Source organism: Coffea arabica, chromosome 11c, assembly GCF_036785885.1.
Source record: "Coffea arabica cultivar ET-39 chromosome 11c, Coffea Arabica ET-39 HiFi, whole genome shotgun sequence".
Lineage (NCBI taxonomy): Eukaryota > Viridiplantae > Streptophyta > Magnoliopsida > Gentianales > Rubiaceae > Coffea > Coffea arabica.
The window spans coordinates 44865993-44891258 of record NC_092330.1 but is presented as its reverse complement, the minus strand read 5'-3'; the positions used below and the strand labels follow the sequence as shown (position 1 = coordinate 44891258).

Genomic DNA, 25266 nt, shown 5'->3' with positions numbered 1-25266 from the left:
GCTTTACAAAAAGCCATGCCCGAAAAAGCTTCCCACTAACACCAGCGTCAAGTCCGATTAGGCACTGGAGGAAAAACACTCACATAATGGCCTCTTAAATTATCATAAAGCTCACACCAAATTCACCAATGGATGGATATCATCAGAGGAACATATATGTGGGTGGCAGTAGGGGTCAATGCAGCTGAGCTGCTTATAATATACTTTTATGATCAAATGCAAATCAACCCCCAGTGAACTGTGAAGCCAGTTCTTGCGGAATACAAACTACTAGAAGGCTCATCATGGTTTTTTAGAAATTTTCTAATCAAGCAGCTTCTGTGCATGATCTCCTCCTCCAGTGGAGAAGGGTGCCCACAATTATTTAAGACCAGCACTTAAAAACCATCTCTGGCGATCGATGATCAGTACTGGCCTGCTTAATCAGATTTTCTTTCCACTAATGGAGGAGTGATCCTAACGAAACTGCCAGCTTAGTAACCACTTATTGCCCATTAAAGAATGTGGCAGGTGGAAAGTGCGACTGGGGCAGCTAGCAACCAGCTCTCGCTTTCAATTTTGGATCCATCAAACATTTAATCCAATCTCGTATCTGTCTTCCGGACTAGTTGCTTACTTCGTATTCTGGCAATCCATGCGTCTATCAGCGGTCGCTAAGCATGTATATTCATCATTCCTCTAAAATGCCAGGACCTAGCTATGAGCATGAATCATCAACTGGCTGCTATATATGCTAGCAGCTGGTTTTCTTTCTGTTATTCGTGGAGCGCTCTGGTAGGATTAGACAGTAAAAAAATCAAGAATTTCGATTACCTAGTACGTGTCTTTATTTAATTTTTTTTTTTTTGGGTGTGTGTGTGTGTGTGTTTCTAACCTCGAAAAGAAAATTTTGAAGTTATTAAATTCTGTCAATTCTATTAGCAATGCGAAACAAAAGCCGTAGCACCTGAACCTGAAAGGCGTTTTACGCGTCGACGATCTGTTGGCATCACATGCCAGATGCAATGATTAATAATCAGCAAGGCAATCCTGTAAGAATTAATACGCGTCGATTATCTGTTTGAATTCTTGGAATGTAATAATCAATCAATATAAACTAAATACAGTGCAAAAATCAGAATGTTCTCTCTCATCCTTGCCCTGTATGCCTGCCTTATTGCTATAAAAAAAAAAAAAAAAATCTCAACTTGGAAATTTTTCTCTTTTTTCAGTTTTCAGAGAAGTGATTATTAATTTGGAAGGAGGAAGGGGGAATGAGGAGAACAGCGAGAGACTTGAAGTATTGGTTTCGTTTTTTCTTAATCGAGGTGTTCGAATCCGGAGGTGCTGCCGTACCCTAATTTGTGAAAGAGTTAATCAAATCTGTCCTCCTGAAGCTTTGTGTTAGTCAAATCTGTGCTGCTGAAGCTGAAGCTGAAGCTGCTGCTGCTTTTAACAAGGGAAAAGGAAATCCAAGATGAGACGAGGGAATCGGAATATTTATTTGTAATACTAAAAGAGAACACGTGTTAAGCTTGAAGAAGAGCAACAAGTTTTGAGTTGCTCGGTATGTTGGATTCCACTCAACCAACCAGCCAGCCATAGCCATAGGGTGGTAGGTCAGTCAGTGAATGGCCCCGCCACCTCTTCTTCCGGACATCTCTACAAAAGAGCAGAGCAGAAATTCCTGCGCTTTCCGCCATTGCCCATTGCTCCTATATATATATATATATATATATATATATACAGCTATAAATCTCCAAGTACGTAGGAGTACTGTTGAGATTTAATGACTTTGGTTACGTGCGCATACGATATGATTTGGTATTAATGATCCAAGGGGCGTTTTGAACTTTGCCTTCTCGAGGTATATATATATATATATATATATGATATTTTATATCAAAAGGTATAGATATGATATGGAGAGTATTCACAAGCTTTTCCCGCAGTCAGTCAACCATATTGACAGAGGGCAAGTTTTAGACTACAGTGTACAACAAACCTTCCGTCTATGCCACGTGTACAACAATTTCCATTAAAATCCAACTCGCGGGTTACTCGCTTGTGGGTTGGATATTTAGGCCTTCTACTTCTGCTTGGGTAAAGAAAGTTGTTTTAAAGCTGTCCGAGCCCCTGGACGCTGGAAACCAGGCATTCATCATAACAACACTAGATGTATAAATGTCGATGCACAAGCCCAAGAAGAACAGCCCCCATTGCAATGAGCAACAATCAAGGAGGGAGAAAAGCCGGAGAATCATTTATGAATACCACACACACACACACACACACACACATGTATATTCCTATATCCCTAGACTCGGTACAGGCACGAGTCCATTTATAATAATGTCAGAAACCCCATTACACTTCTCTTCAGAACAGCGGTGGGAAGTAACAAAAGATCAATCCCACCAGACCCACACCCGCCCCCGCTCACTGGATTAATTCTCCCAAGCCAACTTCATTGCCCACACTTGAAAAGCACATTCCCAAGTTTAACTTTACGTTGCAAGCAACATCTTTAGCATTGGATGGGATGGCACTCTGAAAATTCCACAACTTAAAAATCACAGAGCAGTTGATGCAAGAAACGATCTGATACGCTGCAATAGCTCTGCCTTCACTGAATCAGGAATGGATGCTGTGCAATTAAAAAAGACAGAGAAGAAAAAATCATTACATTGGAAGAAAGAGTTAAAATGTAGATCTCGCATTTAGTTCTTCATAAAATTGAGAACAATGCAGACACGTGCCCTGCTGATTATTACAGTAGTTTTAGGGAGCTAGCAGGAACCATTCTATCCTCATGCTCCTTATCTCTATCCCACGCAATGCACAACATTGCAACTCTCATAGCATCCCCATCCTTATCAGCACTGAAGGAGGACAATAACCACAACAATAATTACCATCATCCCACCAGTCTCACTTTTAATCTTTGACCTAGAGAGTTGCAGCAGATGGATTAGATATTTGTACTACTGCCAGGGTCAAATTGGGTCCTTTAAATATCTCATGCCCAAGCACAGTCCAGTGGAGGTTCCTTAAACAAAGGACACAGTAGTTGCCTTGGAAAAACAAGTGCAATACATCAGTCAACGCTTTCCATGCCATTAGCAATATACGGTCAATTTTTTTCATGCCTAACCAACATGTAATCACAGAGAACCGAACTCTACACATACACCACCATCCCAGAAAATGAAAAGCTAAATAACACATGCAGAAAGGGAAAAAGAGGGAAGAACAAACACATTGAGATCCAGACAAACTTTTTCATTTGTTTGGATGTTTGAGGAAGGAAAAATAATAGTTGTGACAGAATTTTCTTTCTTTTTTGTATTATCTTATTTCCTTTAATGAAGTTTCCTTGATTGCAGGAGGGAAAATTAACCGCAAGCCAAAACTAATAATGAGAAGGGAAACAGGATTTTAGAGGAAGACATTGCCAAAGGATGATAGGGGTGAGCAAAATGCATAAATTTCACAAGCACTAATTGCACAGCAAGTATTTTAACATGCTAGTGATCAAAAGCAGAGCCCAGTCCCATCTGGAAGCAACCTACATCAACTTGAGGAATGAACTAATTGACAACGTAACCAAAAGAAAGCAACACAAAGTTGAGAGTTTATATTGTCTAAAAAATTCAAAGAAGAAAGATGAAATTCAAGGTCAACAATAAAATCAAAATTTCATGAATAAATAAGTAATTTACCTACCTCTTCCCTTTGGGGTTATGACGTGAACAAGATCATCCACAGTTACATTATTCCTTCCTCTCTTCCTTGCAAAAGCCCTTGTGAAAGACAGGTTTTTCAAATATGGAGGTGTTATGAGTGCAAGAAAAATTTAACTACATCTTATATTGTACAAGAACAAACAGTCACAACCGAGAACTCATTATGATTCATAAGCATTTCACTCAAGTTCAAAGAACTCAACTTAGCCTTCAATTTAGAAAGGATAAGTAACCTTTCACAAAAAATGAGTAACATTTTATCACTACTATCTAGAAACAGCTCTTTACATACCAAATATAGAAATCAATGTGGGTTTCACTCAAATTAAATTCTCTACATCAGCCAACAAAAGAAGATTAGAGCAATTTTCTTAAACATTCCTTCTTCAATGTATGCTTAAGTTTTGTCAGCAAAAAAAAAAATTCTATTAACCAGAGTGAGCCAATTGTTGGTACTAAAGTTTAGGAATTGCAACAGGATCCCAAAGTGCAGGTTGGTCAGGAAGAGGTACCCACTAAAGTTATAATCTCTCACCAAAGCACATGCATGGAAAGTGAAGAATCTGCACATGCATATTTTTACCTGTGAACTGGAACTTTTAAGTTGTTTAATGTCGAATAATAGAGATTTTTAGAATGGACTATAAGAGTTAGAGGAGGGAGAGGGTTCTAGAATGGATACATCAAACTTCAGTGTTCTTGAGCATTTGACTTAATAAACGACCAAGGTCCTGGCTAATTCACTTTCTGCAATAAACTTTGTACTAAAGCACACTACTAGATGAGAAGGATATTTGCTTTGTATGCATAAAAACGACCTCTAAAACCTGTCTAAACGACAACCAGCAACAGGAATCTTACATCACAAAGTAGCTGTGGGTCGATTCTAACACCTCACTTGCGTCTTTCATGCAAGACCTATTGGGTTTTCCAGTATACACAAGGTAAGGATAATGTACTGTAAACAGTTTAAGTTCAAGAAGAAGTTGATTTCTCTCCCTGGTGCACTTCTGAAAAGTTTGGTGACCTTTTTGGTGATTGACTCTTTTGAAAAAGACAGCAGGAGGCCACTATCTTTCAATACACAAGGGGGTAAAATGGTTTAATATGTGCCACATTGCCCTGAAAACTCAAGGGATGCAACCACTGAACCACTCGACCAGGGGCAAAAGACAATAAAGGTCAGGCCTTGAAAATGTATATTTCAAAATGAGTCGAAATTGGATGGGATTTCTTTTTTTCTTTTCTCCCTATAAAATTGGAAGGTTTGAAATCCATGCAAACTACCATGGTAGTTAAATACTTGGTATCAATAGCTTCAAGTTCGATAAGTAAAGATGCAGATAATGACGCGGACAAAAAAGGCTACTTCATTTCAGTTACTAGCACTCTAAGAACCAGAAGAGGCGCAAATTTAGTCAAAAGTTCGAAAACTGGGAAAGAGGGCGAATGTCCCAAAACCTGCAAAGAGTTTTCATTTCATCCTTCCAACCACATTCTACAAGCCTTTCCCTCAAAAGCTCCTTCAATCTTTCTTTTTCTCCACTCTCTACTAGCTGCAATGTAGCAAATTCATAAATTACAGCCAATTATTCAATATCCAAACTACGCTACCAATTTACAAAATTGAGATATAAAATAAGCTGTTCCATGAATAACTAACCTTGCACCAATTAAGCAGAAAAACTTAATTAGACGAAAGACACGAACGATTACCTTGATATTAATAATTTCTTGAAGAGTAGGTTCTCGATCTTGCTCCTCTTCTTCTGCATCTGGAGTTGGTGGACGTTTAACTGAAGACCTCCTTTAGTTTAAGCACCCCAAAAGCATTGCAGGAATATGCAAAATCAAATAACCAAGAATCATTAAAAAACAATTTGGCAGGGCCAAACAAAAGGGAAAAGAATGAAAAAGTAAAAATTCTAGAGAATCTGATGATGTCGCTGATTACATAATTAACCAAAACCGGCGGGTGCTTTATGGACAGAGCTTGGATGAGCAGCTGCAACAAAGTACAATCGGAAAGTCTCCAACTTTCGTCTTATTTCGTATTTATACAGCGATAAGTCGGTGATTCTTCGAGTATGAAGGAAAGAGTTGCGGCGATTTCCTGCCTCTTTTTTTTTTTCAATTTTTTTCTTTCAATTTATCCGTGTTATGGAATGGATTGTATTTCTCATGTATGGCCTTTGGGGTTTATAGGAATTACATGTAACCACGGAAATTCTGAAAAAGTGGCAAAAAAGCCCAAGAATTTTATTCTCCATCAAATAGGAATAAAGTGATTATTAAAACCATAAACTGTCAAAGGAAGAAAGAGAAAACATATATATATATATATATATATATTTTTTTTTTGGTTTGACTAGACCTCGGGATTGGCAAAGCAATTGTCATGTATGATAGATCAATTTTATATAGAACCGTATGAGTTGCATTTTTCGTCATTTTTCATAAAAAAATTATTATAGTGATTTGATGTATGTGAAGGAAAAAAATAATAAAAAAAAATGATCACGAAAAACGATGTAATTTCTGACAAAAAATGGCAATCCAAACACATCAATTTTATTAGATGAGTTTGTTTTTCAAAAAAATTAGGCAAGATTTTTTGAGTTTCTTAGCTCATTTTCTTGAGTAAAACATTTTAAACTTTACGCTTCAATCTTGACGTTGAAATGTTTTATATGAGTAGAATATGGACATGGCATAATAATTGTTGAAAGTGTGATTGTGTGAACAAGAACAAATCGCAACGTATGCCTGTTGCAAGAAGGTACCAAAAATTTATATTGAATCCTACTAATGCTAACTATTTCACATATTACAACACAAAGTCCAAATTTTTACAATCGTTAGTGAATTTTCTGTATTTATTGAAATAAAAATGGTGATACAATTATTTTTTCTTCATTGTGCATTTGACATTTACATGCTCATTCTATACACACAATAGAGTATAAAAGATATTTTACGTGGCCTGTATTAGAATGGTAACTTGGGGTAAAATTATTTGATAATAATTTTATTAATTTTAGTCATTAGCTACTCAATTACTAGTCATATAAGTACGTCACAATGATAAATGACAAATCTAATACAAATTATCATTCAATTTTTTTTAAAAAAGAAAAAATAAAAAACTCTTGAAACACATTTATTTTTTGTACTTTCTAAATGGTTTGTGACATTTAAGAAAAAAAGCAATATGCTCTGATAGATTAAAAATAATACCAACCACACAATTTAAGATATTTCCATCATTCGAAAAAAAGAAGTTAGACATTTCAGAGCGCTAAATGGAATAGAAAGAGTGTATTTGGATAGTAGATTATTTAGGATAATTTTTTTTAAAAAATATTGTAATATTTTTTTGATGTGATGTATATAAAATAAAAAATAATTAAAAAAAATGTTAATGATACAAGTAATAAATTTTGACAAATAAATGACTGTCCAAACAAACCTAAAATGGTAAATTGAAACCAAAGAAAAGTAGCTACTAGCTACTATTAATCACTATAATGTGAATTTGTTTGCCAAAGGTCCAGTGGTCATCCCAAATTTTTTTAGGTTTGGTGGTGCGAGAGGTCAAGGATTCGAATCTTGTCTCCCATAAAATTTGTCAGAATAATTTTCAATATAAGTCCCTCTTATTAGTGAGAATTACATCTTAGATTTATTTATTTATTTTTTGTTGCAAAACACAGTTGTAATTTCATTGGCCAAGCGACCAGTGAACCGCAGGCAACGGAGCGCACGGGAATGCTACCCCTTCTGCCGCCAACATGACCAAAAGTTTTCGCGGGCAATCGTCCATTACCAATCCCCAAATTTTCCCGCCAACAAAACATGCACCGGAGCTCGGAAATACCAAAACAGAAGATTGAGTCGAATTCTCGAAATCCACATCCAAACCCGTTTGATTTGATTTGAAGTCCAATGATGGCAGAGCATGAAGAACAAAATGCCGCCGAAGAAACCCACAGACCCGGGATTCCAACCCACCGAGTCAAGAAAATCATGAAACTGGACAGAGAAATCAAGAAGGTCAACTCAGAAGCCGTGTTTCTCATCTCCAACTCCACCCAGCTTTTCCTCCAGTTCCTGGCCGAGAAATCAGCTCAGGTTGTGTTAGAGAAGAAGAAAAAGACTATAAAGCTGGAGCACCTCCGTGCCGCCGTCAAAAGGCATCTGCCCACTAGTGATTTCCTCCTCGATTCGCTTCCGCCGCCTGCTCAGCCCTCCGATCAACTGCCCAAGGATCGGCCCCGTCCTCGCTCCAGTGACAAGCCTGTTCCGCCTGGGTCACGCAGGATTGATGCTTTCTTTAATAAATGTAATTAGGTCTCTGCTATTCTTCGGTTTTATATCGTCGAACATTTGGACCCTGTATGATTATTACCCCAATTTCAGTTTATTGATGCCTCTTATTAGTTTTTATGATGCTTCCATCATGTAATTGGTAGAAAAGGGTTATGTGGCTATATTTTTATGGCATTGAATTAGTAGTTAAATTTGTGAAATGCACAGAGAGCTGACTGGTTGTGCTGCAGCTAAATATAAATGCAGGATTATGCTTGCCTGAAATTTGCACACTCTGGAAGGTGAGCTTAAGTGTTAATTCTACTTAAGAGCTACGGGATCCCAAGCAATCCTGCTTTTATCTGATTGAACGCCCGCTTGCATGCTCATGTGTAGAAATCTGAAAGTCCTGGCTAGGAGTTCTTTGAGACGGTTTCATCTGAGGAATACTACTAGGAAGGGGCTCTCTCTTTAATTCTCCCTGTCATTTGCTGGGGCTGAACATATTTAATATTGCACGATTCTCTTGACGTGGGTTGCAAAGAGATCCCAAAACAATCGAGATTTATTTGCTGTCTTATTTCTTTTCATTTGAATTCAATGCAAGTCAAATGCTTCATGATTGGTAGAGGATGAATCTTCAACTTTTAAACCACATGATACGTACAAAGGCCATGCATAAGCTTAATCATGCTTCAATTTTGATCATTCTCTAGATTGGAGTCTTCAGGCAAGATATAAATATGTTTGCGTATGAGAAAACATGCATTATTTCCTTTTAACACAGCCTACATGTTTTCATGTTATGCACCTCTAATCAACATATCCAAATCAATTTCTTCTGCTATCATACATCTCACTCGAAATCTAAGGTGACTTGGGTCCAGAAAACGATGAGACAACTGAAGCTGTCTCTTCTCTGAGATGGGAAGCAAAGCTAGTTCGAGCGAAAGTTCTTTGTCCATGTGCTTTCTTTCCTTCTCTGCTGAAAGGTATGCCATGAATTGGGGAAGTTAAGCTATTCGGACCCTGGCCTGGCTGTTGTATGCCCAATGAGAGCCTTCTATTAAGAGGGCTAGTATTTCCAAAACCTCCATTTACACTTCTATCTGAGAGACGCCGACTGCTAGTGCTTGGCCTTGTCCCAAAAGGATTTCCTTGCTCAACCACTACTTGGCTTTGTACCTTCTTCTTTTCCTGTGAGGAAGACAAGAATTCTGAGAATAACAGTTGTCTAAGATGACTCTGGATGTTCAAATTATCTTTATGCAAGCGTACATCCAATTCAAATGAAAAAAAAAGATCATAAATTTCCCTCCACTTGAATGAAACTGAAGCTCATTTTAATCAATCAGATGATACTAACCCTTTGTCTCTGTTTCTCCTCTTCTTTTTCCTTCCTCAGCGTATTGTACTCTTCCAACATTGCCAGTAGGGGAACCTAAAAGGAGAAGATGATGACTACAAGGTGAAAAAACTTGATGATATCCTTAGAAGAATGGCCAGGTAAAAAATAACACACCCTTCAAATTGAAACCAAGCACGCTGCACTTGCATGTCATGGAACAGCTGTGAAATTTGTGTTGAATAGCTAGATTTGATCAAACTATCCATTCAAGATATCCAATTGTTTTAGAAGTAGTTGTTTTCTTTGTAACTAGCTGCAAGATTTTCTTTCGTTACATTTTCCAGTGGTCTAAAGAGGTGCCTCAATTTTTTTTTTTTAAAATAAATTGTACAAGGATGCTTTCAAACTCTAGTGTACCTCATCATATAAGAAAGTATTCTTTCTTTCTTCTTCCCAGGTCTTTGTCTTTTCTATCAGCAAATCTACCAGAGCTGCATCCACAGATTTAAAACTCCAAGTGTTCTATTACAGAAAATCAAATTCTTAGGCCCTCTGGTGGTTCCCACTACTTGCTGATTTTGAATGTATACCTGGAATCTTGTTAACCAACACTCTAGCACGTTCTGCTCTTTTCAGATTCCTGTGAGCACCTCTGCTGACTGAATACCGATTCTCATCCTGGAAATATTCATCTTAGAAAATTGAGGTACATAAATTGGCAATGCAAACCAAATCTTTATTTCAACAAGAAAGCAGCTTACCCTGCTATACTCTTCCAACCAGCGCTCCTCGTCACATGCTAATATCCATTTTTCTACTTTCTCCATTATAGGCTTCCTGCTGGCAGCTTCTTCTTCTGCTCTAGCTATCTGTTCATCCATGCTCATCAAGAGATCAGCATGGTCAATCTCCCCTATTGCATGGTGTTTGTCAGTGTTTGAGGCTATATATTATCAAGGGAAACATGTTTTGTAGTTCAAAAAAGAAAGATACATCTAAACTGACCGGAGTTTATCAGGTTCATTATATTCTCCATCTCTGATCTTGAAGGGATTTCCATATGTGATTGATTGCATATCTCCTCAAGCTCAAGTTGTTTTTTGAGAAAAAGCTCTTTCATCTTGCTTGCTTTCAATTGGTCCAGTCTATTGACTTCAACCTCGGCCTTAAAACAATTTTAGACAGTCTCAGTGTTAGGTATGACAATCTTTTTGGTGTTTCAGCTTGTACAAACAAACCTGCTGGATTATGTCGAGAGTGAGGCTTCCAGGTGTATATATGTCAGATGATGAAACTGACGATAAACTGGTGACATGAGAGAAACGTTCACGATCTTGATAGTGAGTGTCCATGAGATTCCATACGTTTATTAATGCTTTACCGAGGACTTGAAGCTGCACAAATAAGAAATAATGATCTGTGGGGAAAATATTTGTGTGGAAAATTCACCTGAGCCTCTGGTTGCAGCTCTCTTTCTACACACACACACACACACAGAGACACGCATATGGATCTGTTTATGCTCGTTCTCTTTACGCAATGAAGTTTTTGTCCTAGTAAAATTGACTTTGGTTTTTTTGTTTAAGAAGGGTATTTTATTTATTTATTTATTTTGTTTGTTATGCAACATCCATGCGTTAAGGCATTTTATAGCACACAACAAATGTTCTGTATTCAATAGATATAAACAAATGCAATAATATGGAAAGCAAGCAAGACCGCTTAAGTACTAAACTTTACCTTCTCGTGTCGCTTTTGCTTTTCAGCTTCAAGTGACTCCACAGTACTGTCTAGTTTTGCCAAAATGAAATCACCTATATTCTTCGACAGACCAGACAATGCGTTCAAGCTCGGATGAACCTTTGTGATAATCATGGAGGAATCCATTCCCAGAGTGGCTGACAAGTTCTGAATTGTACTCATATATTTTTCTACCCTTTGAAGTCTGTCGCTCTTTCTTGTCAACAATTGGGGAACAAGAAGAAAGTAAGATGTCAGGTTTGTTAGTTGATGCTCTCATTTTAGATAGTCATTGTGTGCTTCTGTATAATGTTGCGTTACTACTCATACCTTCTCATTGTGAAGTCTCTGAAGCTCATTTTGGTACTCTTCAAGTCTTTTTAGTGAAAGGTCACTTTCATTTACTACAATGCTCGATGATGTGTCATTGTACTCTGATCGACCTGCTATTTCTCCTGAAATCTTCTGAATTTGTGATTGTACAGCACGGAATTGCTTCACCCTCTCTTCTTTTCTCAACTGCATCTCCTTGAGAGCTGGAGTAATTGAATTTAGCTGTTCCTTCAATGTTCCAGTCATTTTCTCTGGCTATCCTTGACAAGGGTACTTGAATTAGCATGTTTCAAGTAGTCATTATCATGCTAAATAAAGTCCGGCTGGAATGAACTGCAACCTCTATGGTGCTGCAAATATTACTTGCTTCTATTGGAATTTAATTGCGAGAACTTCGAGATTAAGACTAGTTCTCAATGTTGCCAACCTAGCTTGGTGTTTTTATAACTTAAAAAATGAACCTAATCAGAATAGCATGCCTCAGCCTGGTAAAATCCACTAAAATGTCATTGGCATATCATGAACTTTAATTCCAACTGTGTATCCACAGGAGCGTCAGACACCCTAACTGAACTCATTCTCGATATGGAAGTGATGTCTTCCACAATTTGAGGTAAATCATATGCTGATTATCCATGAGAATTAGGACTGCTAGATTGAGTTAATCAAGTGCAAGTTTATTCAGAAAAGATGCTGGCATCCATGCCAATTGAATAATTGACTCGACCATCAGAGAGGAAAAGCTGAAAAGTTACCCGTAGAGGGAGGGAACGTTCGCCAAGTGACAGAAGCAGATGGGTAAACTCAGCTTGAGCATCTGCCAGTTCCTGGTGTAGTCGAGCTCTTGATATGTTTGCATTGTCAACTTTCTTTCTATAAACCTCCAGACACTCCTGTTCTATGTCCAGAAGAACCTTTTCCCTTTCAAATTGATCTCCTCCAACTTCATCCCATATCATCTGTCTTGGTAATCACAGAGCCATAATTAGTTATGATTAAATGAAAATAATATAGGCTCGCAATAGAAAACTTGCCTGCAGTTCTTGGAGCAAATATCCACAGGAGGTCTCCAGCAAAACAGGACATTTTGTTCCACTTGGTGTTTGAAAGGAACCCATTTTTAAGGGATTGATGTTTAACTGAGCGCAAAGAAGTTCAGGCTCCCAGGAAGTGGTTTTTCCTGGTAAGCAAGAGCAGATGTCCCAATTTTAAGTAAATTCTAGATGCGGACACTTAAGGGTAAGATGGGAGAGGGACGGTCACGAGGTGGGAACTATAGGTGCGAGTTTTTGCTTGAAAGTTAAGGCTGAACAGGTGGGGTGACATGCTTAAAACTAGTAGTGAAGAACTGAAGCTTTATTTTCAAGAGTCCCCTGATGCTTTTTGTTGCCTAGTATTCTTTCCCTCTCCGACGGTTTACGTTGAAATTCTGATGAACTTATGAACTACTCTCACTAGAAATAAAGGCATTATTATTGTTCCAGTCTTTAGTGTGCTGCCGCTTTAGCGCTCCACAGGACTTGATTCCTAAGCAACCTCTACCTAAAGGCGGAGTAGGTTGCGGCAGGATGGGTTCTCGGACATGAAAGTGGTTTTGGACTTCCTAAGCCCATCCATATGATTCAAGTCACGTACGAGCAGCTAGGACTTCGTCATTGAGATAGAAATCAGTAGTGATTGATGCTACTTGCCTATCAATTAGAGATGGCAGGGCAGTCTTTTTCCCTTCCCCACCTTTCGTTTTTTTTGGGTTAAGAATTTATTTGGGGTACTGATGTCTGGATCAGTGGCTTGAAGTACTACGATTACTGCTTGATTTATTTAGGGTGGGTGAGAAGGGTCTGTAATGATTTGAATCCCTCAAATGTCTGATTCCTTTCCTAAGCATCATTATCACATGATTAGAAATGTTTATTGCCCAAAAACATATGCGCACCTTATTTATATTTGGAATGATGCTTTAGTTAAAAGTCATCCTCTTCTCCAGAAACCTGGAAGTTCGAGTCTAAGAGAGTTCATTACCCTCCAAAATTGAGTTCAACCTAACTGCTACTACTATATATATATATGTTTGTTTTCCAGTCCCACTATTGGCGGATTACTCGTAATTAATTGTTATATTAAAAGACAATTACTACCAAGAAAACTAAAGATCTCTTCACTTATTTGTCCGGAAGGGAGGGGAAAAAAAAAAAAAAAAGGAGGATTAAGAGATTAAGTTATTAGCGAATGTAAGAAAATGGAGTGGTTGAAATTAGTAAATAGTCATGTCACGGTTGTAGTTGCGTATGGTCAAATTAACTCACCCGACGGCGTGAGACACACAGAAGCACTTAAAAGCGCAAACATGGTATGGTAGTATAAGAAACTCCCCGCCTTTGACCGGAGCTTTGAAAAGCATATCATCCTCTCTTCTCTTCTTCACTCTCTTCTTGTTCTTTGTCTCCTCAGAACAGAAGGCTAAGGCTTCCATTTGAATTAGAAGCCATTTCATGAACCTGTGGGATTGGTCGCACAGCCCACTGGCAAGGGAGAATGACGACTATTGAGTGATGAAGCTGTCTGTCGTTATTAACATGAATCGGTGTCTTAAGTTCTCAAAAGTTGATTTCACGGGAAGATAAACACATGAATTTGAAGTTTTAATTAGTTGGTAAAGGATGCAGAAAAATTAATGGGAAGCTAGAAGAAAGCGATCAAGATCAAACAGAAAACTATAACCTGGCTACCGAGTTCACCTTCACTCCTGATGACAGGGCCGCAAAGCAAAGCACAGAATTACTGGTCCGGGATTCCTTCAAGCTCGCTAACACTGACGGTAACTCGCTCACTGAAGACGAAAGCCGCGGAACAGTTGTGGTAAGAACCGTTTGCAATACTTTGCATTGTGAAATTCTGCACAAGCGTGGCGTTCCTACTTGGACATAAACCAGGAATTCTGCTACGCATGAATCATTTGCGTCTCCCATTACGAACTCGAGGATGTATTTAGATAAAAGATCTTTGAAGACATATAAATAATGATCAGTAAGAAACTCCAAAAGTATCCTTTATAATCCTAACCCATTTAACAGGTTGCATGGTTACAAGCTCGAAGCTGCCAGATTGTACAAGACTCCTCAGCAATTCGTATTATTTGCATTTTTATAATTTGCAGCTTATACTGACTTAGATTTCTAAAAATTACCGCTGTCCAATTAGCATTTCAGGAATTGGCAGCTGATTCGGACTGTGTTTAGTACCATGCAATGAATCAGACGTAGAGAGAAGTTTATTTTAAAAAAAAATAAAAAAGAAAAAAACACGAAGTACTAGACCATCAGATGGATGTTTAGGAAGTATTTACCCGAATAACCCTTGGGCATTTCATTTCTCTGCATGCCTGGCAAATGTACCTACCACAGGCCAATAAGTTACACTAGGTTGCTCATTTGTGACCACGCTTTCGATCTCAAGGTTGATGAACTCGCTTGCACCAACCCAGGGGTCCCATGTAGGAAGCGCAGCTCTCCCACGTTTTTCTACCCAAGTGGTAAGTAATTGCTTTGGATGGAAGGAGAAGACCTTGGATCCTCCAGGAAGCGAGACATTGACAGCAATGGAATTATTGTTGCACTAACAGCTTGAAGGAAAGTATCAAAGATCACTATTTTCTCTTGGAATTCATTTTTTCTGTTTATAGCCATCAAATTGTGGAAGGAGAATGATGAGATGGAGTGTTTGCCAACTAGTACCTCTTTACTCCATTTGACTCGGATGTGGTATCCTGAGTGCCTGGAATGACTTACCAAAGTATCTTCTCGAGATCACGTGTTACCTTTCAAATGCAGCCAGCCTTAGATCAAGGGATATTAAAATGTTGCTTATAATTACCTTCTAAACTCTTATCTAGTTAGCTTTTCTTGTGATAAATTGAGACGACTTCCTGCTATTTCAGCATGCATTACTCAACCTTCGCAAGTTTCCAGCTTAATGACAATAACCCAGAGATTTATTTAAGCTTCTCGGCCATTAAATTAAATATCTCTCGGTTTCGCTTTTTCTGCTCTATATTCAGCGCTAACAAACATATTTATTAGAATTCGAGTTGCCAAATTTCACTCACATTCATTACGATGAATTGTAAACCCAGACTGAGACGCCCAAGAATAGCATGGATTATATGCAGCTGAACCTATTCAAATATATCAGAACTCAGACCCAAATTTTCCAAAACTTCATGCTGGTTACATATCAAGAAAGAAGGCTGTATGAAGGCATGTCCTCAATTCGGAGAACATCATCCATTAAAAGTTCTTTTTCCAACTGAGACCGGGTGGTTCTCAAGACATCCTGCCAAATGTAAGAAATTAGCAGAATGGAAAGAATCTTGAAGACCTATAATCAGCAAATCAGCTTAACATGGACTGTAAAACCTGACAAACGGATGTGATGCATGCAATCTTTGACAGGAAAAAAAAAAAATTGAGGCCGCATATGCGGATGTGATGCTCACATTGAATTCCATGTACGTTGCATTCCTTTCCAACCACTGTTTATCCATAATCACAAATGCCACGCAGTAAAGTAGGTCAAAGGCCCATTCATTTTCTGCAAATGCATAGAAGCGTCTACTTATATGTACAGACCTGATGTGCCAAACCTCTGGCTTTCTCATTTTTGACCAAGCAGCATTTGAGGTCTCTTTAGAACACAACAGAATATAAAACCCCAAGGGTCAAGGATCCCACTTCTCTTACCTGACAACATTTGTAGGAAAACAGGTCTCACAAATGTTCTGGGTTTTACTGCATACAGTTAATATGAGCTAAGTTAGCCTGTGCCCAAGTTAGAAGTATCAGTCTCACAGAACTTTTTGTGACATGACCATCCAATAGTTATTCAAATTTGACTAAAGGGTGACAATATTCTTTTCTTACAGGAGTCCAGATCAAGCATCTGCATAAGCATGAAAGTTATATTTACACCACCAACCGCAAACGGATACTCCCAAGTGGCTCTATTACCACCTTCCTTCTTCAACAGTTGTTGAAATGATGTCTGTAGCAAGAAACACAGTGAACTTTTTATTCATCAATAGTTTAAGATTGTAAAACCAAAGTGTAGAGTCATAATAGCAATAATACTTGGACTGTCTCACAATGTAGGAAAGACTCGTTACCAGCTTCAACCAAGGTAAGACTTCCTCAACATGCAGGCATGTTTTCGCGGCTTAAAGAAAATTTAAAGCTACATAATAGAACTCTCCTAGGCAATATTATAACAAAAAATAACTTTCGCACAAACAAATGCAAGAGTAAAAGCTTACAGAAAATGTTTTGGCGAAGAAAAGTAAGTTCTCCAAAGATACGAATCCAGCTCCCCTGGCCAAAAGAAACATCACCAGCATCATGAGAAAATACAGAAATGAGAAATAGACCTAGTTATGATTCTCACAGAAAGAGAGAGAGAGAGAGACCTGAAATCAGTTGATGGATCTCTACCCTGCCACCCCATATCTTTCCACTGATCAGATACCAAACTAATCAGCTCCTGACCGGGGTAGGTGGCATGCCATAGAGCCCTTAAAGCTTCCTACCAGTATCAAAGATGCAGTGGCGAGTCATTCAAGTTTTTGAATTATTACTGAGTCAGTCTTCAACAAAGCAACCTACTTTGATTTTTTTTAAACCCAGATACTCTAGGTAGTCTATGGCTAAGTTGAGTTGATTCAACTCCCATTTCAGACTTAGTTACACGGAAACTCTTTATTAGTATTAGGCTTGATGGTTATATAACAAGTGAAACAATCAGTCGTGATTTAGGACAAACTAAAACATGAACACACCTGATGTTCTACTTTGGAACCATCAAAACAGATCCTCATCCGTCGTTTTAACCTTCTCAATCTTTCTTCCTGCTAACTCCAGTGTCAGATTGTCAAACATTATAACCCAAATAAAAAATTATTAACTTCTAGTTACTTGTAACCTTAAATTGATATTCAAAATAAAAAAAGTATCCAGCTGAATTCTAGACAAGTCAAAATGGTCAATGGAAAACAACATAATAAAAATCATGCAAAATATGATTTACCAGTAATTGACAATCCGTTGCTAATACACTTACCTGTTGGGGTGTCAAATCGAAAAAAATTCGTTCATAAGTTCCCTTTCGCTTGAAGCAAACACAAGTGAGACCTTTCCCCATCCAGATGGGTGCCCCGCAAGTTGCATCATCTGCAGTCAATAGAAATGTTTTTCACATTTAATATACAGATTCAGCTGTCTCACAAGAAGCACATTCAGGTGTGGGTCACGTCTCATGAGTGACGGCAATCGGAGCTTACTTTTACAAGATTTTAAAGCCATCCCAACATGAAAAACATTATCAGGGATTAACAGACAGAAACACACAGTTCTGTTATGTATTCAAAGTTAACAAAGGCCACACAAGGCGACAAAAAGATTGACCCAGAGTTCATCAAGACGTTGCTCTCCTGTGAAGCAATAGATTGTCAATGACAATTTAATGCAATGTTTAAACATAAAGAAGAGCAGGGCACAATGCTTCGGCATTTAATGTTAACTTCATGACTCTTGTGGATTGAAAGGCAGATTGTATTGATAGCCCTGACCAATGATCATTGTCCAACTCTACAGATATACTATCAGATGCGTTCAAAAGATGAAATAAGAACTATATACAATATCAGTTTCCTTAAAGACATACCACACAATGACAAAAGACGTACAAATAGACAGGACTAGTGACAAAATAGTTCTGTTTGAAAGAGTCAGTCGTTACCACCAAAGAAACATTTAGATACTTAAAGTATATTCTCTATCATTTATCACCATGAGATTTACATAAGTCAGATCATATCTTAAGGACTCAGTCTCAATTCCAAGCTGAAAATTTAAGTAATTAACAAAATATTTGCAGTACATCGTAATTACCAGATGCTTGCCAAACAGCTGCGACAAACTAATAATCTCCTCTATTTTTTCTTCACTAACTTTTTCCCCATTAAATAAGAGAAAGAAAATCAGATTTTTCCTGATTTCTAGAATAAATTTTAATTAATTTTGCTTAAGCAGCGAGTGAATATAGGCTTGCAATGCAAATTCAAATGACTCTAATAGCATTAAGCTAAATTTTATTCAGAAAAAGAAAAATCAACATTTACTAGGATGCTTAAAGAACCAGAGAGAGAGAGAGACACACACACACACGCACACACCTTAAATATGTACTCCCTCCGTCCCGTTTTGTTAGTCTTGGTTTTTTTTTCACACAGATTAAGAAAGTGTAATTAATTTGGTTGGAAACATAAATTTAGATTAGTAATTTCCTAAAATACCCTTATGCTAATCACGAAGAGTGCCAATTAATATCAGTTAAAGCTAATGGATTAGTATTGGAAAAGCTCAATGTATTCAATGTAGTGGGTTAGTATTTAATAACAATGTATTAATAACAAGATATTTAATAAGGGTATTTTAGACAATTTGAAAGATTACTACATTTCTTAATGGGAAAGTGGACTACAATTTGGGACAGACGAAAAAGGAAAACAAGACTATCAAAGTGGGACGGAGGGAGTATATAATTTTAATCAAGCAATGACATAAAAACAATACAAAATAAAAAAACTTGACTAATAATCTAATAAACAGAAAGAGTTCAAGACAGTAAAAAAAAATTGCATTAAAATGATGAATGATGAATGTGAAGAAAAATCTCACAACCTAGCTTTTAACTGAATCTGACCCAACAGAAGAGTCTCGGTCTCAAGCAGCACACAAAGTCACACAACCAACTATAAACATATACATTTCACCACTGCAATATCCTACATAAGCATAAATATAACTGAGATATAGACAGACAGCTCTATATTTATGTGAAGCGGCGTCGTAGGGAGTGATTGATAAGAGCTTAACAACTTACCTGAAGAAGCAGAGGAATTTGAGAGGGAGCATCTGGAGGCTGATGAAGCAGGCGGCGAGCGGACGGAGACACTAACGCAGCTTCCGTGAGTTCGCATTGGACTCATTTCAACGCTTTTTTTTTTTTTGGTCGTAAAGTCTTTGGATCACGCCTTCACTTCACACCAACATTTGGAGCGCACACTAGACACCGTGGAAAGACTGTCAGGGGTAGAGACTGAGGACTGAGGAGTGAGCGTGTATGGATGGATGGCGAGGAGGTGTTGCGGTTTTGTCCCCGAGAGAGGAATTTTATGCACGGAAATACCCCTGTTCATTTAATACTGTGTCGATTACTATTGTCTTGATTTTGATTCGGAATGATTATTAGTTTATTCTTTTGAACTTTTCAGCTCGCAGTTGGGGGGATTAGTTGATGAAGTCCTTAATTAGCGGTATCTTCTCTACCTAAATTGATTAGATTAGATTACATGTACTTAATTAATTATTGGTGACGATATTTCCTAGGAGTTGGAGGGACTTCTACTTTGTCTTTTTTTGTGTGTGTGTGTGTGAAAGTTTATAATGTAATTCCTCATTTTCTCTCCCCTAGGTGATATGGCCAATTGAAGAGAATTGATAGGTCATTTTGAATATTTGAGTTTGACTCATATTCATTCCCAGCTCTTCTCGTAATTTCTCTATTTTTTAGCAACTTAATCCTTTTTAATAATTTGAATTATATTTTATTATGATTTTTCTCTCGTCTAACAAACTTTATTTATATTTATAAATTTGCTTAATTATTTTATCCATGTGTATTAACTTTATTGGTGTTACTTTAATTTGTTCATGGCGAAAAATGTTTTTGTATTCTTGGTGTTTATTTGAATGCAAACATATAGTTTTAGGTTTTTATTCATGTAAAAATTTAATAATTGATTCAAAAATTAATATGGTAACAAAACACATATATGCATTAATTTGCTAAAATAAATATTTATGAATATGCAACAATGTTGTTTTGTAAAATTATTCATGGTTGCACAATTTCACAACTAATACTAATACAGAAAGAAACTGTGTTAATGCAAAAGTTAAAATAATTATTGATTTCTTAAATTTAAAAATATACCCGGGATTGTCCATTTGTAAGTAAATCATAATGAAGATATTACATTTCAGTGTCAAGAACAATTATTAGATAGAATTTTTAAGTAATTTAAGTTTTCTCGTTTTTAGTACCTTTAAAATATAATAATAATAATAATAATAAACAAATACGGTAAACAAGAGTGATGTAATTGACTATTTGATAATTTATTTCAGCAATTAAACTTAATATGTTCAGTTGTGTTTGATAACAAAAAAATAAAATATCTGAATTAATTAAGTGAGACTGAATTTTTCAATCAAATCTTGGTCCAAAAAATAAGTGATAAGTTATTCACTTATTATTTAATGTGATGATGTACTGAAATGTATCAAATTTAGTAATTAACTATTCAATAACTTAATAGATTTAGACTTTAGATTTCAATTTTCATATTTCTATTTTATCAGACGCACCCTGAATATGAATTGGAAAGTACAATGCTTCCAAAGGATTAAAAAAATTTGAGCAAATTATGTGAGAATTTAATTGAGAAAAGTTTCCAACAAGCCCCTAAATTATTCACTTTCTATGATTTTAGCCCCTCAACTATAAGATGTCGCAAATAAATCCTTAAAAAAGGCTTAGTTTAAGGACTTTCGTCAATTTTGAGCATTAATATATGATGGAATTAAGGGCAAAATCAACCCACGATTTGATTAAAAACCAGCTAATAACATGGAGGTGAATGTTTCTTCATCTTTTTTCATCTTCTTTAATCCTTCACCTTTTTTGTCCCTAATTTGATAAAATAATTAGTCAATGAAACCTGTTTAAACTGTTTTCGTGGGTTGTTTTTTTTGTTTGGTCAGTTTTGCCCCTAATCCAGTCGCTTCTAATGACCAAAAATTAATGGAAGTCCTTAAAGTAATTTTTTTATGTAAGGGTTTATTTATGAAAATTTATAATCGAAGGGCCAAAATCGTGCAAAGGCAATAGTTTAGAGCTATCTAAAAAGTTTCCTCAATTTAATTTAATCTTTGTGTACTTATGGATGGTTGACTAACTTGGTTAACTTGTGCAATGGTTAACCTGTGCGATGAACCAAGAAATATGATAATGCCTCGTGATTTCGTGAATATAAAGAGCATGGTTTTTGGAGACACGCACAAATTAACATGCAAAAATAAACAATTATATTTTTTTTTTTACGAGCACACAATAACAAGCATTAAGATACCTAAATCCCTCCCTACATACCATGTGAATGCATATGATAACAATTACAATTACTACTTTTTTTGAATAAACCAAAAATTTGGCATTTGAACTATTAATTTTATTTTTAAAAAAAAAATTAACACATAAATTATATGTTTTAACAAGTGCTGGGCGGTCGCTCATTAGGCAGAGCCATTAAAATACGAAACGTAATGTTCAAGATAAGGAACCAATTGATGAGTAATCGAAAAAGTTGAAGACACGTTGTAGGTTGGAAGGATCTTGACATTTGTATTTTGGGCAATAGTAACTCATGTTGCAACTTGCAAGCATATAGAATTTAGGTCCTTGGGCCCTTTTCTAGGAGGTCCTCGTACAGGACGAGAAAGTCGCTACCAACCAACCAACAAGTGATATGTAGCACGAAGGCATGGAGACAAAGGAGTCCACAAACAGGAATCAATTTCCACACATGGCAGCCGGCTGATCGGCTCTCCCAACCCCGACACTATGACACTCTTTTGACACCAACAGCATTGTGTTGTGTTGGGCAGTGATGAATCCGTTTTCAGGGTGGCATTTGGCATAACGATCAATGTGCCATCGCTACATCTCCGAGACCCGTGTAAGATCATCTTTGGTTCCATCAAAGTCTTTTGATTGCCATCAAAACAAAAAGCTTTATCCAAGCATTAAAAAATTTTAGTATTGTTTTCCTTTAGCCAAACTTTGGGACCGTCTTTAATGAATTATGGAACAAACAAAAAGTAAAAATTCAGGAGTTTTTATAAGTCGAATTAAATATGCAGCAATCAGTTCAAAAGTAGTGAAATTGCAACAAGATTTGCCCCAAACACTAGAAATCGCAAAAGAAAGAAAGGAAAAAAAAACTCAAGGGTCTATGAGGACTTGTAAAACTACCTGTCAAAAGAGAAAATATATCTTATAAGCTGCAGTTATCTTTACTTTTTTCTTTTTTTTTTTTTTGTCAATGCGATAATAATTTTCTATACTATGGAAAGGGGAGGGTTTGAAGAGGTCTTGGGACAATTCGGAAGAGAAGCAAGACCACATTTAATTGTGACAAATTAGTGCAAGGCAAGGTTTGCAGTTATCTTTGCTCGTAGTTATAAAAAAATAGTTGTAATCCAATAGATAATAATAATGACTTCATAACTACCTGTCCGACCGCGTATTAGATCTCATCGCATGTGATTTGGCAATAAATGATTTTTTATGGAAAGAATTTAAATTCTTATCCGTTAGTATTATCATATGAAATGCGTATACTATGATGCAGTAGGTTCTTGTATGTGGTTTTTGTCTGATTAATTGCACTTAATAATAATTCATGCCTTCCCTCAAGTCAAATAATAATTCATGATTAATTGCACCGTCTTAATCAGCATCCACAACCTAATGACCTGCCCCTTGCGCGTCTTTGTACCTTCAATGAAGGAAAGGGAAAAAAAAAAAAAAAAAAAAGGTGAATTATACTATATGATCGCACTGCCCATGAGTGTGCTGTGCTGCTGGACGCCCCTTTGGCCAACACCATCACGCAAACACAATAATAATGTGTCCTTGGACTATATGCACAAATCCATCCTTTTGGATTCAAAGTTTGCCTCTTGACGAAGTGACAACATCCACAAGAGACTTATTCGTCGTTCTCTATCTCGTTCTACACAGTAGTATATAGCGCACAGGCAGAATTATTCGTAGCCAAAGGACATTCATGCAATTCAGACCTCATCCACAAGAGACGGAGACGGACAGTGAAACCTTATATAGGAGTATTACATATTTCGATTGGCTCAAATAGGGCATGGAAATCTGATGCTCCATTCCAATTTTCATTTGCACGAGTTTTATTTATCAGCTTTGAGCTTTTGCAACCTTACCCAGCGAGCAGTATCTGTTTATAAGATATATATGACAGTCCTTTTGGTCTCAACTTTATTCATTGTGTTCTTCTTTTTGAGGAAAAGGTTTCATGGGATTCTGATGCAGCTGCATATTCAGTGGCTCACTTTGGTTACACGTGCCGCCCAGTTCTTCACCCGTACTTGTTCTTGCTTTCCCTATTGAGTTAATCACCTTTCTTTTGGGTTTCACCGTGCCATTTGAAATCTTGATGCTTGATATCATCATTACTCCCGTAATGGTCTTCTTGCTCTAGGGAAAAAGCTTCGGAAGAAGAGTCAAATTAATTACTGGGCGAATGTGGCTAGCAAGTTGGCTTGGGATCCGCGAGGAACCAGAAATTTTTGTTTGAAAGGACGAAATATATTACTACTATATGCATATGAATTTTCAAATCTAGTACTATAAGAAAAAACATATGAATATCTACAAGTTTGGGTTCCATCCCCTTGCCCAGGACGTCATTCAGGCCTTGATCTCTCAGAAGACAAAAAGAATGACTACTTTAATGACCAAAAAAAAAAATTGTTCGCATGCAAGAGATGCAACACTCACGAAAGGTTTGAGCACTTTCTAAAAAGACCCACTTGAGATCGAATGAACTTAAACCACTCCAGTTTGAACAGATGATTTATAGTTAAGAATGGGTTTCATTTCGTTTGATTCTCCATTTTTGATAAAAGAAAGTGGGAGAGTTCCTTGTCCAGGTAGACTGTGTCATCTCAAATTTGTAAAATTTCTACTGGGTATCTTCCAAAAAGATTTTTTTTTTTTTAAAAAAAAAAAAACCTGTTATTTTCTTGATTTTTGCCACATTTCTTGACTGTCTCACGCCCCTTCATCTTCTCCGTTCGACTTTCACAAGAAGTTGATAGGCCTTGCGAACCGGGGATGTTCACACTCCAATTTCTTATCTTCCTGCAGCCCTTTTTGTGCACATAATATATATAGTAGCATTGGAGAGGTCTTCCAAAGCACTATATGCATATGTAATAAAACACATTCAGTTCTGCACGCACAATTCGCAGAAATTCTACTGGCTATACGTATTCTGAGGAAGGAGAAGCAATGTGGAGAAATTAAGCAGAAAATCTTCAAGCGCTTCATACGCTCTGTTTCTGCGCCTGACGTTGGCGTCTATATGTTTCCGAAAGAGGTAGGCGATGGGAACGGGCTTTCCGTCTCCCCATTTTATTTTTTTCCCCAATTAGAAATTGGGTCCAGTCAGCCCATTATGGACTTCGCCCATTTTTCTACTAATTTTAGCATGGGTTGGGGGAAGGGACCACAAATATATCTCATTGCAACCATGAAGAAGAGATCTACCTATCTACCAGTAATGGAACGGGCTCGGTAGGCATTAACACCTATTTACCGGACCGGGTCTACCTAAGATTGCCCTTGCCGTATTTAGAGGACGATGGAGAAGCTGCCAGCAACCGTAACCCGATTTAGAGCCGTGATGGTGATGGGCTAGTTTTGACCAGAAATAAGTCACAACCTAATCTAGTGATGTTGGATAAAGTAACTAATTTCTACCGCACGAAGCTGTAAAGATGGATTCCCCGAAAATGACGGATAGCGTCTTCCTCTTCGAAAGTGAGGGGACAATGGAAGGCCATGCTAAGGTGGTCTATGATGAGATTAAAAGTCGTTATAGGG

The 25266-nt window shown here is 37.2% G+C and overlaps 4 protein-coding genes across 7 annotated transcripts; 1 reads left to right on the top strand and 3 right to left on the bottom strand.

Moving 5' to 3' along the window:
* Window positions 1-2219: 2219 nt before the first annotated feature.
* Window positions 2220-5880, bottom strand: LOC113717145 (transcription and mRNA export factor ENY2-like). Of its 2 annotated transcripts, none has more exons than XM_027241811.2 (5): window positions 5680-5880; window positions 5442-5532; window positions 5187-5281; window positions 3706-3782; window positions 2220-2626 (listed from the first exon to the last, which is right to left on the bottom strand). In XM_027241811.2, coding segments are annotated over exons 1-5 (339 nt in total). In that variant the 5' UTR covers window positions 5682-5880; the 3' UTR covers window positions 2220-2552. The 2 variants fall into 2 exon arrangements, with proteins under 2 accessions (XP_027097612.1, XP_027097611.1); XM_027241810.2 differs by lacking the exon at window positions 2220-2626 and adding an exon at window positions 2643-3053 and having other exon boundaries at window positions 5680-5818.
* Window positions 5881-7673: 1793 nt separating this feature from the next.
* On the top strand, window positions 7674-8075 carry LOC140016620 (DNA polymerase II subunit B3-1-like). Its single transcript, XM_072070183.1, has one exon. The coding sequence runs from the start codon at window positions 7674-7676 to the stop codon at window positions 8073-8075; it is 402 nt and encodes a 133-aa protein (XP_071926284.1).
* A 683-nt stretch (window positions 8076-8758) lies between these two features.
* LOC113719321 (65-kDa microtubule-associated protein 8-like) lies at window positions 8759-15455 on the bottom strand. 2 transcript variants are annotated; one of them, XM_072070975.1, is made up of 11 exons: window positions 12489-15455; window positions 12210-12413; window positions 11452-11709; window positions 11122-11334; window positions 10620-10775; window positions 10387-10546; window positions 10143-10294; window positions 9972-10059; window positions 9799-9872; window positions 9400-9474; window positions 8759-9230 (listed from the first exon to the last, which is right to left on the bottom strand). In XM_072070975.1, exons 1-11 carry the CDS (start codon window positions 12570-12572, stop codon window positions 8901-8903), a joined length of 1794 nt encoding a protein of 597 aa, XP_071927076.1. In that variant the 5' UTR covers window positions 12573-15455; the 3' UTR covers window positions 8759-8900. The 2 variants fall into 2 exon arrangements, 1 of the variants encoding a protein (XP_071927076.1); XR_011823127.1 differs by lacking the exon at window positions 8759-9230 and having other exon boundaries at window positions 9399-9474; window positions 9799-9903.
* A 133-nt stretch (window positions 15456-15588) lies between these two features.
* Window positions 15589-19976, bottom strand: LOC113715327 (uncharacterized). 2 transcript variants are annotated; one of them, XM_027239500.2, is made up of 9 exons: window positions 19387-19976; window positions 17563-17672; window positions 17282-17350; window positions 16913-17028; window positions 16763-16817; window positions 16374-16494; window positions 16194-16241; window positions 15950-16044; window positions 15589-15786 (listed from the first exon to the last, which is right to left on the bottom strand). In XM_027239500.2, the coding sequence occupies exons 1-9, from the start codon at window positions 19490-19492 to the stop codon at window positions 15688-15690; spliced, it is 819 nt and encodes a 272-aa protein (XP_027095301.2). In that variant the 5' UTR covers window positions 19493-19976; the 3' UTR covers window positions 15589-15687. The 2 variants fall into 2 exon arrangements, with proteins under 2 accessions (XP_027095301.2, XP_071927077.1); XM_072070976.1 differs by lacking the exon at window positions 19387-19976 and adding an exon at window positions 17783-18751.
* Window positions 19977-25266: the final 5290 nt, after the last annotated feature.